Below are 16910 nucleotides of genomic sequence, written 5' to 3'. Positions count from 1 at the left end.
CAGTGGCAAAAAACCCTGAAACAAAACAAAACAAAACAAAACAAAAGCAGCAGGTTCCTATTTACTTATTCAAATGAAATGGATCATGTAGCCTCTGTTTGCCAGAAGTCTGGGGACAAACAAATCAGCCCAATTTGTTTCCTACATCATTCATTTACATTAAAATTTAAATACAAGCCACTGCTGCCATCGTATCAATTTCTTTATACAATGAATGCATCCTTTTCATTATCCACAGGCTTGAGAACAATCTCATTTGACCATGACCCCCCCATCCATGCCGTTTGTGGTGCAGCAATGTGCTCTGACAGTAGTTAGTGAACCAACCTCCTTCCATATTTCCTAATGTTACTTCTGCAATAACGCAAAAAAGGAAGAATTGGTTGAACCCACTAGAGTAGTGGATTTAGTGACCACACACAAACAAAAAAGTTTAGCTGCTCAGTGCTTACATTCTCTGCATAATATTGAGCAACTCATAATGGTGATAGCCTTTTGCCATTCAGCAAAAAAACTGTTGCCAAATGCTGACCAACACCGGTGACAATCACACATGTGATGAAGCTACGATACACTGACTAAAGGAGAGTAAACAATTACACAAACATGCAAAACACTTTGGTTGGAAGATCAGAGAAGCACATTTCCAAGCAAAGCAAGTGTTCACACATAACTTACATACTGTAACTCAACATTTAACCATAAAATCAAGAAATATGCAGCGATACACAACAGTGCAAAAAATACAGAAACAGAATACAACACTTGATGACTACACTGTTCTGATGGATTTAAAACCAAGATCAGCACAATACATTTACACTATGAACTGCATAATGAAAGCAAATCAACACAATTATTTAACGTGTAAATTTAACATATAACAATAACACCACATAAGATTCTGGTTTCAAAGGTTATGGATTAATCTATAGTGGAGAACTATACTTAATCCATATCTGCAAGGCTTGAGACAACACCACAGGTGCACTTTAAGCAAGGTTAGTGAGCAGTACAGCTTATAGACCTTACCTCCCACTCCTTGACATTGAGGTCAGTGATGGGCTCATCCTTATCCATTTCTGTCACCTCGTTCTTCTTGACAACCATGAACCCAGGCTCTTGACCCATCCCCCTGACCCCCTCACCGTACATGTCAGGGCTCCACTGCATGAAGAAAACATACAGGTGGTCTGACCTGGGGGTATAGAGACACAGAAAGAAAAAAAAAACATGAGAGAGGACACTTGATTGTTTATGTAGATTAATTCTTAACAGCACTCAGGAGGCATTTCAACACCTACAGACTGAACAAGGACAGCACAAGCCATCACTTTGTGTAGGTAAGTGTGAGCGTAGGTAACTTGTTTTTTTTATTAGAATTTATTTTTCAAGCTGTGTTTCTGGACACCGACAACATCTAAACCTATTACCGACTCTCCTTTTATCTCTGTCTTACCAATGTCTGATAAATCTGTACTGTAGCTGCCTGCTAAATGCTTCACCTTTGTTAGCTGCTAACTTTGTTTATACTGTATGCTGGTTGGTCTTGGGTAGGTTGATGAAAATGATGAGCTGAAAGACATAGCTTTGTCACTTCAAACACCCCATACCACAATGACACTGCATATAGTTAAGTTTCCTTAAAACAGGCAGGTGTAGTGGTAATTATAAGAAAGGCATCTGTTATCTCCTGTAGCTCTTCAACAATTATGACCATTACTTTCCCCCTCCCCCCTCTCCTGCTGACCAGTCATGTACTGTAAGCAAAAGAGGGACCCTTTCATGTCGACCATGTAAACAGTTCAGGATATCATTATAGTGAAGCATCACTCCTGAAGAAGAAACAAAACAGAGAGACGACAGCCTGTATCACACGCAGCTGAGGCTGGTGGACATGGAGGAGACGTGTCAGACTCTGTGCGTCGAGCTGCATTCAGTATCATCGTTGTATATGGCTCATTCAATAGCTTCCCTTTCTTCCCACACTATTGCCCGGACACTTGAAGACACATCATACGGGTCGCCTAACATTTAGGTCACGCTATATAGAGGTCTGAAAAAAGAAAAAAAAAAGAACTTTTAACTTCTGTGTTGTCGGTCCCAACAGCTTCTGATCGCTCCTCCCACACAACTTAGGTTTTTTTCCCTTTTTTTAACAAAAGCCAGGAGAGAGAGAAGTTTAAAAATGAGCAGTAAGTATGTGTGAGCTCTGTCTAATAATACTGGCTTTAAGATCTGTCATGTCCCTGAGCTGTCATCCCCAAAGAGCAGCGTGCATCTCTGCAAACTTGCTTTTCAGGTGGGAAATGCTGTCGCTAAGCAACCTGTGGATGAAAACAACAGTGCTTTAACGAGTAAGACCTCTGAAGTTCATAGTGAATAATGAAGCGAGGGAGGTTTCAGTGTCATTACTGAACTCGGGAACTAACAATTTGCATAACCATGATGCATTTTCTGGCACCATGACTACATAGAAATCTGAACATTTATAAAAGAAAAGAAAGAGATACAAAAAGCTAAACATTTCCCTATGGTGGGACTAATAAAGGAATATATTATGTAAATAACTGAACAGATTTACCTCAAGAAAGTGTCTCCCTTTTTGGTCTTTGTTTTGAGAAAGAAAGTAAAAGTAACTGGAGTCGGAGACCAATCACTCTGCTGTGTCCAATCAATTTCAGATCTGGCCCAAAGGAACGGCTTTAGATAAGTAGCTCTTCAAATTAATCCATTAGTACTACATTAATTAAAAATTCATTTCCTATATAAACACATAATGCTACTTGTGTGTAAGAACAATATATCCTTGCAGTGTAAAGAGCTTAAATGTAATTATGACGACTGCTGACTTGGCAACAGCACATCCACACTGTGGGATGCATCCAGAGAAATGCACGAACAACAAAGCAAAGCTGCTTTCAGCTATTTTTAGCCGAGGTATGAAATATTACGAATATCAGTGCAGGTCAAAAAAAGTTCACAAGCGTCGTTGTGGGGGAAAAATGCATTCTCAGGATTCAACATGAGTTTTTGGAGGAGGCTGCTCAGAAAGCTGCCTGTAGCAGCACGTCAGTGTTGCATGGGGGTCGTATGTTTGCCCCAGTACAGGAATAAAGTGTGTGAGTGTTTCCCTGCAGAATGAATGAATAATAAATACTTTTTGCTGTCTGGCAGAGGCAGCGCAAGGAGATGGGCAGAAGCCGCAGTGGGAGTCAGACCTGACAACCAATGCATATTTGATTGGTTTCAAATATTAAAAGGACTGGAGGGGAATCGCCCCAGAAACTAAACTCACTATTGTAGTTTCTTAAGATTGTAACAGTATCGTATGGATTCCACCTTGCATTATATGTCCTCCATTGCAAATACACATCCATATAATCAGATACAGAAACAGATTTCACAATGTGTTATTTTGGACATTACGCCAGTGATTTGCTTGTATTTATATTTAAATGCCTTGTGTTGTTGTTTAGTGAAGAGGTGGAGCGCAGGCACTGACCTCTCCTGTGGTACAGCAAACCAGTACTCGTGCTTTTTGCCCTGCTGGGCATACTGCTGCATGGAGGCGCTGGCGTTGGAAACAAACGTCTTTTTCATGGGCTTCCCCACTCGGAGACACAGGAACTTATGAGAGCGGTGCTTCCGCCTCTCTGCAGACCCTGTACCTGCCAACAGGAGATAATCACATGATCACATGGTGGCATAAAAAGAACAGCAATAATACGTCTTATACAGTAGACTCTAATGATGAGATGGGTTTGAAATAATTGTTTTACTGTTTGGCAAATACACTTATTCACCTTGGTGACACACAATCAGTCTGTGCAAATATGCAAAAGCATACAAACAAAACACATCCTCTTGATGAACGCTGTATCCTCTTCATAATAATTCCTTTATTTATGTGACCTAGATTTCTACTGAGTGTTCCTGGCCACATCAGCTGCCATTAGTCATATTTCATCGCAGCAACACCAGATAACAGAAATAAATTTGATCTGATAGTGGCGCAGAGTCCTCTGCCCATTGCGACATAATCGATAGACTTTTACGAGGTCACAGCCCCAGGAAGCTGAATGACATCACCGTTTCCATTTGCATTACACTGGCACATAATGCTGTTGGCTCCTGGTTGGGGAGGGGGGGGGGTTGTAACTGTTAATGATGACGGGCTAAATGATATTTATCTACTTAGACAACACTGCTCAGTGAGACAAACTTAATTTTCAACATGCATTAATTTGGTATTAATGTGGCTTGTTTCTGAAGTTGCTGCTGTTACTTGTGTGGGCTGTGCTAATGTGTGCAGAATAAAGGGCAGCCCTGCTGAGCCGCCTGTGAATTAAAACTGCTTTTGCAGTCTAGCTCTCTGCGTGACGATAATTGCCAGGGAAGAAAATGGTAAAACTCTCCCCCACCGTCTCGAGCTGTTTTCTTCTCCAGGAGACGGGAAACCATTTTTGGAATCAGAACTACGCAACCAAATAGAGTGGGTTGTATTGACACAACTGAGTTAGTGATGGAGACAGGCTGCCAGATAACGTGGCTGACCAGATATTGTTAAAGGATGTTTTAGTCTATTCCTGTAACCAACTGCGCACATGCATTTCCTTATTTATTTATTTTTTTTACTGTATCTAACAATCACGCAGCATCTGCTTTCCATTTCTTTCAGTAAACTAAACATAATCTTATTCACAGTAAGTAATCCATCACTGTGAACACATTGCTAACTTTATACAGTTACAACATTACTGTGTGGGAAGTCAGTAAAGAAAAGAGACTGTATTAAAATGTCTCGCTGGTGTGTTTAATGTGGCTCTAACTTAAAGCCATTTACTTAGAAACACTACATTCACATTAAATTAAAGTAAAGCAAATAAAAACAGACAGTCTGTATTGAACAGGCTTCTGCAGTGCAGGTAGAAATCAAGACGATTTACTTAGAGCAAATATAATTACCTCTACCTCTGTATATGTTTCAAACATAATGAAACTTTTTTTAATTCTGTGTGCATGATTATTCTTCCAGGGTATGAGAGCTGTTACATTTATCATAATATCGACCAAGCTGGTGAAAAGGCGGCAGATATTATTAGAATAAATCTTAGTTAAAATATGTGAACACAGTAATAAAACTATGTTTTTGAATGCAAGTATTTCTTATAATTAAAAGTTTAAAATATGTACAGGATAAATTGCCAGTCACTGATGTAGTTTATACATTTTTACTGCTTACCATAAGAGTTGTGTTATTTTTTATTGGCACATTTGGTAATGGACAGGCTGGTACATCTATGAGTCCTTTAATCTTAGATATAGAATTGAAGACATTAGTATGCTTTTTCCAGGCTTTGTGCGGTTTGGTGTTTGTCTAAATCCACATGAAACCAACATCAGAGAAGGATATAAAGCATAAATAACACCTCTCTGAATGCCGGTTCAGAAAGATGTTTTGATGTTGGTGTTTAATCGTCACTGTGTTTCCCCTTTGGGCTCTAGGTGTGTTTGTGTCATTGTGGTGTTTGATAGGCTTTAGCTTATCGCCTGGAGGACTGGCCCAGACCACCGGAGCCGGAGATCAAAAAGCTGCATAAAGCCCCATAAAGCCTTGCTAGCTCAGGCAAACTGATAACGCCGAAAGAGGCTGCCATTTCCCTTCGTCTCTAAACTCCAATGACTAGAAGCATGGCGGAGTGGTAAAAGGAAAGGTTATCACACAACAACACCAGAGAAGTGATCATCAGGCAGCTTTTCGACACTTCTCGGAGGAAGATGGATGTAGAGCTGCAGCTAAAAGAGAACACGAGGCCAGATTCATCACCTGAAATGTCTTGTATGTGTATTTGTAACATATATTTTCTCTAACTTTTATGGAGTTAAGTGTGTTTACCCTCTGCAGAGTTCTCTGCGCCACCTTTCTGTGTGTCCTCTACATTCTCCTCCTTGCCTTGTTGCATAGTGTCCGTTTTGGAGACATCCGTTCCCTCGCTGGCTTCCCCTTGTGGACTGGCTGAGACAGTGGCGGCGTCTGTGGCACCGGGGGTGGCTGCTGAACTTTGGGACCCCGGGCGAGAGGAGCTGCTGCTGGGACCCTGGGCCTGGCTAGTGCTGCTGCTGGTGGTGGTGGTAGTGGTGGGTGTGCTTGGTGGCTTCTCTACGCTGTGCTGCTTGGATCCCATGGGGGACTGGCTATTATTTTCTGTGGCAGTGTCTGGCGGATTGTCCTCTGCTTTTGCCGCGGGGGTCTCCTCCGGCTGGCTGACTGAGCCGCGGGCGCCGCCTGCGGCCTGCGAACCGGCGCCGGTGGCTTCCACCTGGGTTACGGTTTGCACAGACTCTGTGGAGGCGCCGGAGGACTTGTCCAGGCGGAGGTCCTCATTAGACGCCTGCTCCTCCTCCCGGATGGGGGACAGCTCAGACTCAGTGAAGACGTCTTCGGAGATGGAGCCCTCGGCGCTGCGCGGGGCCGTGCTGCCGCTGTCATTGGCCCCTGGCTCCCTCAGGCGTTGCTCTGGGTCTTTCTGGGAGGGGTGTCTCTCAGCTGGCAGAGGCTCCAGGTCACTGGGAATATTAGAGAGTGGCAGTAAGTGCACATGCAACTTCTCTACAAGAATACCATGCAGCTGGTGCACCGGCTGTGTATGTGTTGACCAGTTCAGTTGTTGCTGTTGTTTACTGCTGTCCTGTAAAAGCAATGGTTGGCTGTCGTCTCTGGCTCTTTAGGAACTGTTAAAGTCTGAGAGAACAACTCTGACAAGCTCGGCCTTGAGGCTTCAAAGCTTTTACAGAAAGCCTGTGTTACACACCGGGTTCACAGAGTTTAAAAAGACACAAGAGTCTATCATGCAAGTGGAGTTTAATGAAAGACACTAGTTGCATTATTGGAAACACAGGACACGCCGCTTTTGGAGCTTGACCCATTTATAACTAGGGCTATTTGTGATGCACAAACCACAGCGATTGTGTGCCTGAATGAGATAATTAAATAAACACAAGTCAGTTATTTCAGTAGCATTAAATTAACCAAATAATGCAAACACTAAATACGACATTATTTAATGAAGTCGAATACAATTCAAGTGATTAAACATGTTCATTTTGCACAACTGACAGGTTATTGTGGTGGAAATACACTAATTCAATGAGACTACCCATCTGGGGCATTTAAAATAAACTCTAACCTACTTATGTGTCAACAAAAAGGGGCTGTGGTCTACTAGTCTGGTTTTGATTTTGTATAAGCAGGTAGTTTGAATTGTACATGTCGTATGTCCTTTTGCTTGTTCTTATAGGAGGAGGACACACCTTCTAACCTGCCGTGCTACACTGGACTTAACACAGTTATCCCAAATTAAAAAAATCAGCATAAGTGCAAGGTCAGACATGACGAGCCCAGAATGCATAAATGCAGTTGCATCATCATTTGGTCATTGGTTCATTCTCCTTCTATCAAATTTTTAACAAATAAAGATAATCTTCCCCCTGAAAGAGTCTAATGAGGTCACAACAAGCAGACAAAGCGCTGGTGTATAACCACCACACTGCACAGAATGAAATCCTGCAGGCACTTGTTGCTCAGCTGTGTGTTCAGACAGACAGAGAGAGAGAGAGAGAGGTCAGTGGAGAGATAACAGGAGAGAGGAGACAGAGCAGACAAAGACAATGGATCACAGCTGAGAAAACATCTGGTCCGGGCACAGAAAACAGTCATTTGCCAGCACAATAACTGCTCCATGGGCAACACTCAACCGGCTAAATACAGCTCTGCCCAGGCCCGGCTGCTACCAACCGAAGACACAGAAAGAAAAAAAAACAACAAACTCCACAGGGTTCCTAATGATACACCATATTTGTCCTTGAATAAATTTGGCCTTTGTTGCACGAAAACAATCGCAGTTTAAAAAAACAACAACCAACCAAAAAAAAACAAAAAAACTCAGACATATCTGTGGGAGGAAACACAAGCGAATCCTCTGAAGTGGCTGCTTCCTACTGAATAAAGAGGTGAGCAATCAAATCGTAGGAGGGTGAAGGCATACTTCATTAACCCTGATGTAATTGCCATTAGCTTTTTATTTTAGTAAAGTAAGGGGGGGGGGCGAACTATCAGTTGGTCGCTGATGCAACTGGATCATGTGTGCAGCAGAGGATTAAACTGACTACAACAACAAGGCAAGTGCAGGGCAGAGTGGGAAACTTGTGTCTAATGTTGAACTAAACAAATATATGTGGGAGTAAATTGGAGTTAGAGTCAGTATTGGCTTTTATTACATGTGTAGTCTAATTAAACTCTTCTTTTAACACTACAGAACTTAAAACCTGTATGTTTGTATGTATGTATCAGAGCTTTCTCTTACTCTGGAACAGCCTCTCTGATCTTGGGGTCAGTGATCTCCTTGTAGATGGCGGCAGACTGCACTTCCTCCAGAGGACACATGATGCCATACTCCTCACACCCATGGGCCTGAACCAAGGGGTCCATCCGATGAGGGTCGAACATGATGTTGTTGGGTGTCACCAGCAACACCCCGCTCACCGCACCCTAACGACGACAACAACAGCAAGAACAACAACAGCAACACAGGAAATGGGAGAAATACATTAGGGACGATCAGATCAATTGCAACAGTATGTTTCATGGACAAATGAAATAAAGCAGAATTAAATAAAACAGCTTAGGACCTTTATCTACCACACAGGATAATCAAAAGCACCTCTGTCAAACAACTAGAGGCCAAATCCATTTGCAACCACAAATGTCCTAAATCAAGTAGAAGTTATTGACTGGCAGCGCTGACCACTTCAGCGCTTTCATTTGGTACCTGGGAGTGAATCAGCTGTGGTTCGATACCATGGATCTGTGTGTTTTGTGTGTGTATGCATGCATGTGTGCGTACTGTATGTTTCTGATATATGTGCAGGACATTTGGACCAGCTGGGTCAACTGTCAGTCTGTCCATCCTGAACAAAAACCAGATCCTACCTAGAGTCGGCTACACAGACCTGACCACGGCACTGAGTGTGTTTTCATGTGCCAGTTACACTAAATGTAACAATTAAGTCAATTTATTATATAATTTGATACCTATTAATGTGTTTCTACTTCACTTTTGATGTTGGTCTGGTAAAAACTACAAATTAAAATGTAATTCCGAGAACCAAGGCCAAACACTAACACTTTTCAGTTTGTTATAAGATCAAACATTTACAAGAAAAGTACTATAATATTATGCAGAGGGCTTAAACACTGCATTTAACCATTCGTTTTAAGATGCTGCCTTTGGATAACTCAGTTTACAATGCCTTTATGAGTCATATGCAAATATAACTCGAGCTTATACTTGTGACACACACTCCTCCATCTCTGTTTTCACAGATTGAGCAACCAAAAAAGAAAATATAAACATTTTGTAATAGTGAAAACTGAAAGTGTCAGGGTTCATCCCATAAATTGGACGAGTTTATAATACTCCACACTGTACTATCATGGAATATGTTATCAGTTTTGCATACTGCATATAAAATAAGAAGCGTATGATAGTAATATGGCTGACAGTGCTGAACAAAAACAGCTTTAGCATCAACATATACCAGTGTACCTGATGGTAATTTTTTTTTAAAATTTTGGCTCATGTTGTCCAAAAATAAGAATTTACGACCATGGTTTTTGTTTGGACACAAAACAAGTTTCTATTCTGCGGAGGAAAGATTTTTTCTTTTGGTTAAATCCAAATGGGAGGGCCTTTAAGGAGTCTGGTAGTACATTACATACCAGGCTGCACATGATTAACTGCAGTGGTTATACAACAAGAGGGGCACGGACTGGGGCTGGCTTAAGCTTGTAGCTTTGCTGTCGGCACTTTATAATTCTGACTAGAGGAGCGCTACAATCTGTTTGGCCTGTAACACGATGACCGGCCGAGGGCACACCTGTGTGACCTTGAACAAGTGTAGGTGGTGGTGGTGGTGGTGGTGTGTATTTACCTTTCCATCAGTGATGTACTTGCAGTTGATCTTGAGGAACTTCTCTGTGAGGGCTTCTTCCTCCTCGGAGGTGGATGACACCACTCTGGCCTGGCGCAGGGCCGAGAACACTGGAGGGTGAACGGCTTCTGGTTTCGGAGGGCCATCAGAGTCCTGTGGTTGGTGTGGAGGATCATCGGTGTATTTAGGGGGGAAGGGTAGGACAGAGACAACTTCTGTTAACACGCTGTTAACACTGAACGACTCTTGTTTGTCTTTGGACACATTAAACAAAACTTCTTACAGTCGGGGGTTCAGTGACATGAAAGAGATGAATCCTAAAAATATAAGCGCTGTTTTCCAATTCATTCCGGTGCCTGTAAACAAATGTCTACACGGCTGCGTGACGCCCCGTATCTCTGAATAGCATTCAACCAAACAGACTAAATAATAAGCGCTGTCAAACAGGCAGAGCTGGGTTCACTTGGTGATACATGGTGTAACTAATTTGTGTCTCATTTCATCAAACTAATGTGTTTGAGTCTCTAAATGTATTATCTATATATAAACAGATATTTTTTGCACAGCGGGGCAATCAGGTTAAAACCAAACCCAATGATGAGCCAAATGAATTCGCCTCCTGTGTGCCTGAGCTTCACAGCGGTAATTAGGTGAAAAACATTCATATGAGACCGAAGCTTTAATTATTTTGCTTTCTTGCACAACCCCAATGCGTAGTTAGTATTATTTCATTAGAGACCAACATACCCTTGAGTTAAGATGGATTTAGAAAAAAACATTTGAATAGGACGGTCAGACTGGGGCACAGGTTCAAAGAAACACAACCACAAATAAACACATTGGAAAAAAGTGGGGAAAAGAAGTGTTAGGGCACAATTTAAAGTCATACTTCTTGGCAATAGATAGCTGTAGATTATTAATAGTTTCATTATTTATAGAGCGTAATACATGAATGCCAAAAAAAACAAACTTAAAATGTTCTACAGTGGGCCCCTGGACACAGACGTAGAAATGTTTTCTTTAGTGTTTTGTTGTTTTGTTTCCCTTTGTAGACACTTTTCATCTCTTTGAAGTCATTTTGCATCTTTTGTTATCATTTTGTGTCTCTTTGTGGTCGTTTTGTGCCTTCTTTGTACCCATTCTGCGTTACCTCCTGGTTGTTTTATGCTGCATTCAGGGCCCCTGGGCCTGAATGCAACATAATCCATCCATGATACCAACAAACCCTCTGACCAGATTCCATGGTGACCATCTGCTTAAGTGTCATTGTGCACAAAACTTTACCCATGTGCCTTATACATTTCACCAGGAGGAAGTTTGTGCACTAATTCAAATTTATGATATGTGCATAGAAAACCAATATTACATGCATTAGCTTGTAAGGAAAAGTCATCAACTGTACTAATTTTGCTGCAAAACATTGTTTGTTTAATAAAAATGAATCTATAACTAATGACAACCTAAAGAACTGCTGAACAATGTTATGAGACATTCATATATTTTGTTATTCTACAGTCTGCCAGACGCTGAGCTAAGAAAGAGTCTGACTTGGGTCTGAAGCAGGTTGTTTTATTGTGACATCATAAAGCAGCTTTGTCCTGCTTCCTCAACGACACTGTGGTAACTAACATGGTAACAGCAATCTGCCACAGATGGTGTGTGTGCTCGGCTGGAAACACGAGGTGTGGTGGTGTTGGTGTTGGTGTTTCCTTCAGTGGCCTGTTGCCATGCGATGGCTGAGCCACGGAGGGAGACGGACTCTGAATAACCGTCCACATGGACAGCTTCCTGACCGGGGGGCATGTTGTAAGACCGCTGGTCTGACTTACAGAACAATGCTCTGCAGGATGGACTGTGTGTGTGACACTGAATGACTGCTGGAGGACACATCGGATGGAGAGATGAGAGGACGTGAAGGATAGGAGAAAGACTGATGGAAAAAAGGAGGTAGCAAATGCAACTAAAAAGGGAAAAAGCTTCTGAGGAGGAATAAAAAAGACACGGAGATAAAGAAAGCTAAAGGCAATGAAAGAGAGTGACTGGTGTGTGAGGACAAAGAACAAAAGGGAAAAGGAGGACAGAGAGGAGAGCGTGGGAGTTTTAACTGAGGGGGGATTTTGACTGGGGTGTGCTAAGCGAAGAGCTGCTGTAGCAGTGACGAGCTCCGAGAAGAGAAGAGACGAGAAGAGAAAAGAGGAAGAGCTCATGCCCAGAACAACTGTCTGCTGTCCTCCTGACACCCACCCCTACACCTCCCCCTCTCCGTCTCCCAGCACCGTCGACAAACAGCCTGCGGCTACTGACCCACACCGACACAAGCAGCCCAGACACTGGCAGCCAGGGAAGGCTGAGGGGGCCGGCCAATCTGTTACAGCCAAAACAAGCCTCTCCGAGAAAGGAGAGGAGAGAAAGATACAACTTAGATACTGTAAGTTGGGGTAGGATGGGGGATGGGGGGGAGGGCTGAAAATGAAGCTTCAAGCGCCACAAAAAAAGGCTGTTCCGAGAGAGCATCGGCTCTTGATGAAGTTGGGATCAGAGGCCCCGCTGCTGAAGGGGGGCTCGGGTGAGGGTTGACTGTGTGTAGGAATTTAAACCAGCTCCTCATCCACTTAAAATGAACACATCTCACCTACACAACTGCACTTCATCGCTCCACGTCCCAGAAAACCACTTCCCAGTGACTCATTCAAACTGGCTTTTCTGGCTTCAAGGTTAAATATGAAAAGTGGAACAGCACAGTATTCCACCCCAATAAAAACAACAAAAAAAGAAAGAAAAAAAAGGACACACCTGAAAACAGCGCACATACGGCTCACACACCTGGTTATGAAATAAACAGCTACAGATGTCAAAACATGTCCGCCCTCATAGAAATGCATAACAAACACAATCTTACATTCCCTGTCATTAAATCTGGCACATTTGAGAAATGGGTGTTATGTGTTGGGTAACTAAATAACACTCATCGCACGTCCCACGCGATCCACATGAGAGATCACTGTGAGGACTGTGTGTGGAGACACATTTGGTGTCCATCAGCTGAGAGCTGTCGTCCTCAAGGCGCAACAAGGTGAGACGTTAAGATCCATTAGAGGTTAGATTAATTAGAAATGTAATTTATTAGCAGTAACCTTGTTAATAAGTGATTTGGGACCAATGTGTTGTGTTTAAAGGGATAGTTCAACATGTTGGCAAATTGGCCCATTGCCATAATCCCTATATAGTCATAGCAGTAGGTTCTTTACCTTTAATTGTACACAATCCAACAACTCCAAAACGCTCTCATGGACAAGTTGTGACCTGCACATTCACCACGCTATGAGATAATAACAGAACGTTACAAGACGGAGTTGTTTTCAAGGCAAATGCAGAGACTGCTTGACGAAAAACTGCCCCCGAAGGCAATGCGCATCAGCGGTTTTGCATGCATTTACCTTGAAAACAACTGTCTCGTAACTTTCCGTTATTATCTCATAGCGTGGTGAATGTGCAGGTCACAACTTGTCCAGCAGAGCGTTTTGGAGTTGTTGGATTGTGTATTTGATGAGTTTGATGAGGGAAACCAAGAAATCCCATTAGCCTCCGTAGCGTAGCTCTGAGCAGCTCGCGGCTTGGCTCCGTCGTTCTAAAAATAGCTTGCACCGACAATTAAAGGTAACGAATGTACTCCTAAAATTATAGGGATTATGGCAATGGGCGAATTTGCCAAAATGTTGAACTATCCCTTTAAATACATCACATCATACTTGTAGCATCTATGTTGTCTCTAACTTTCACAACTCGGGAACATGTTTTCCCTGTAGCATGTGAACGCAGCACAAGATTTAAGTGGTGGGCTCTGAACAGATCAATACAGTTTAAGGCTACGGAAGTTGAGATGGCACCAGGCCACCCAAGCCATTCCACATCTTTCATGTGAATATTGCTTTTCTGGGCTTCTGCTTTCTTTGCACTATTAAAATCCTCTAATATATGACCGGTGTTTGTTCTGCCCCGGCCTCCGAAGGATCCAATATTTTCTCAGCTGGTGCCGGAGTGTGGTACCGTGAGGGATGATACTACGCATGCCTGTGTATTTATTACGCGCCCGATATTAACCTTCAGCCCCACTCAGGCTTTTTCATTTAGATGGCAAAAAAAAAAACACCGCACAGGTAGGTTGAGGTCAGGTTAGGGGGAAGAGATAATAAGACGGCTGCTGTGGATATGAAAAAGGGAACGAATTGAGACTGAAAAGTCCTGTGATGAAGTCAAACAGACTTTATTTGACCTCATCTGGGGGTGATCCGCCGCTCGCTGGTGACGTCCCAAAGAGAGGCACCACGATTCCAGTCTGAGTCTTGAAAACAGGATTTTTTTTTCATTGTTTTCCCACTGTGCGTAACATCAAAGCGAGAGAAAGAGCATAGTGCAGCATAGTGGAATGACTGCTGCACTGAAATCCAAAGATGAAAGAGCTGCTGTGTCGGCCTCAGACTGTGAGTAACTGCTCAGGAGAGGGAGGGGTGTGTGTGTGTGCATGTGTGTGTGTGTGTGTGTGAGTGAGGAGGAAGGTAGGATAGAAGAGCATTGAAATAGATTGTACAGGCCGAGAAGTGCTGAGGTGCGAAAAGTGTAGGGGGAAAGGTGCTGGGCAAAATAAGACCTGGTGTGGCCACCCCGAGGATTGTCCCCTGAGGAGTTGGAGAGAGGGGGTGGGGGTGGGGGGTACAGCTTTAATCCACTGTGCAGAAAGCTGACACTGATGCTGGGGACAGGAGACGGGTGTAACAGTGTTAGATGTCAGCTGTGGTGGGGCTTCAGAAATCAATATCCTTTTAGTTTCCAACCAATATTTCTCTCCTCACCCACTGTTCATTGTCGAGAAGGGAAAAAAAAAAGAAAATCTAGAGAGCAGCTGTGGCTCCTGTAAAATATGGCCGTGTCCAGCACCGTGGGACACAGAGATATATTGTTAATATGAAAGGTAATAAATCAATAAGGGACATTTTATATGAGTCTATATAAATTAAAGATATGACCCTCTGAAATGCTCTGCTAACCTTATTAAAATACCATATGTATTCAGTGGATTTGCTTCTATGTAAAAAAAAATAAAGGTTTCAAAGAGGAAGTCTGCAGGTTGTCACCTCGGTTTGACCTTGACAGTGACACACGGTGCAATCAAAAGTCAATCCACAGCTCCACCTTGTGGGCATGATTGCATTCTGCAAGAGGGAGCACACAATGATTATGATTCATCAAACGTCTGAGGCCACAAGTTCTCAAGTACGATCTGTACTGCTGCTCCTCCACCTCCTCCTCTCACCCAAGATTACATCCTAGAGTCATGCCGACACCACCAACAACGACATTCGCTCCAAAATATCCCCAGAGTTTAATATCGGGCAGCAAATGAAACCTGTTCACCTGAGTGAGATCATCACCATTGTGGCGCCAGATATATATGTAATCTAAACTGGTCTACTTCCTCCACTACTTATTATAGCTCACACCCCAGTGGAGGAGAGGGATGGAGGGAGGGAGGGAGGAAGGAAGGAAGAGGCAAAAGAGGTGCCAAACGAGGAAGAGACATAGAAGGTCACAGTAGTAGCTGTGCCACCACGGTGAGTAAGTCTGTGTGTGTGTTATGTGTGCATGTGTATGTATGTGTATTTCAGCACGAGAAAGGTCTGGATAGGACAAAGAGGACGCGTCTGCCCACACAGATGACCAGAGAGCAGGCACGCCAGCGAGGTGGTGGCTGCCAAATAATCCAACGACAGCAAGACCGCCAGCCGGAAAGTCAGCCAGCTACCCATACACCACCATGCATGCACACACGCACGAACGCATGCACAGTCAGAAAGCCAGCCAACAACCCATGCCTGCAAGATGTGTTACTTTTTTCTGCCAATACCAGCAGGCTAGCAGGCAGGCAGACCGAGCGCATGGAGACACTTCAGAGCTGCCTTTAAGGCCTTTAGCTCCATCACTAAACAATGTAAACGGATTGGGGGGGGGGGGACTTTTACCTTGCCTACTACTGTAGAATAAGGAGGGTTGTATAACAAGTGCATGTTGGATTCATGTTTTGCAGGAGACCCTATTCCCCCTGGCGCCCCACTTGCGTGAAAATGAAATGGAAATTTAAGGGTATTTACTGTATTTAGCAGGCCACAAATTCCAGACTTAATCCAATTTAAACATGTTACATGAGTTAAACTGTTTCCAAAAGTAAACTTCACAGCCACATCCTGGAGGTGTCTGCGCAATGTGATAAAAGTAATTCAACCACAGGGACTTTAAAGCAACACTATGCAAGAAGAAGAAATGACACATACTCATTATAAATGAATCGGAGCTATAGTTTAATTAAGTCGGGGTCTGTTTCTGCTGCAGCCCCATGGCTTATGATGTTGAGCAAGACTTATGAGTTCGTTCATTTACTCCAGAGGTGTTCAATTACTGTTTAGCATTTATAATTTTTTCATTTTCCATTAATCTGTCAGTTAGTTTTTTAGTCAGTTCCCATCTATATCAACATCATCATTATTACACTGTTGTTATTGATAATACAATTATACCTCTGGGCGTTCCTGTCATTATTTTCAATACAACAATAAAAACTATGTGCAGCTGTCTGCATAATTAATCAATAATCATCAAAAGAAATTACCAGTTGTATTTTTGCTGCTTAACTTGTCACTTGTTAATAGAATAACTAATTGTTCTATTAACCATTATTGTGTTTATGTCCCATTCCCCATATTCCCATTATAAGTTTAACTGATGGGAGGAGAGGTGGGTGGGACGTCAGAGACACTAACCGTATAAAAAAATGATTCTCTGATTAGAACAAAGACTGCTCAGCGCAAATGGCCTTGAAACGGAAAAGACAATTTCACTACAACAGTGGGGGGGAAAAAAACACC

At 42.8% G+C, this 16910-nt stretch overlaps 1 protein-coding gene across 6 annotated transcripts in view; it reads right to left on the bottom strand.

Moving 5' to 3' along the window:
- The window catches only part of oxr1a (oxidation resistance 1a), a 148024-nt gene that overhangs the window by 10367 nt on the left and 120747 nt on the right, over window positions 1-16910 (bottom strand). For 5 of the 6 annotated variants that reach the window (XM_085802866.1, XM_085802865.1, XM_085802863.1 and 2 more), the window contains 5 exons: window positions 9994-10146; window positions 8367-8551; window positions 5900-6570; window positions 3506-3671; window positions 1033-1198 (listed from right to left, as the gene is read on the bottom strand). In XM_085802866.1, the coding sequence (XP_085658992.1) occupies window positions 1033-1198; window positions 3506-3671; window positions 5900-6570; window positions 8367-8551; window positions 9994-10146 (1341 nt within the window). The remainder of the gene's footprint in view (window positions 1-1032; window positions 1199-3505; window positions 3672-5899; window positions 6571-8366; window positions 8552-9993; window positions 10147-16910) is intronic. The other variant, XM_085802864.1, reaches the window with a different exon arrangement.

This window comes from Trachurus japonicus, chromosome 16 (assembly GCF_045865225.1).
Source record: "Trachurus japonicus isolate A0001 chromosome 16, Traja_1.0".
NCBI lineage: Eukaryota > Metazoa > Chordata > Actinopteri > Carangiformes > Carangidae > Trachurus > Trachurus japonicus.
The sequence above is the reverse complement of the archived record's forward strand: the minus strand, read 5'-3'. Positions and strand labels throughout refer to the sequence as shown.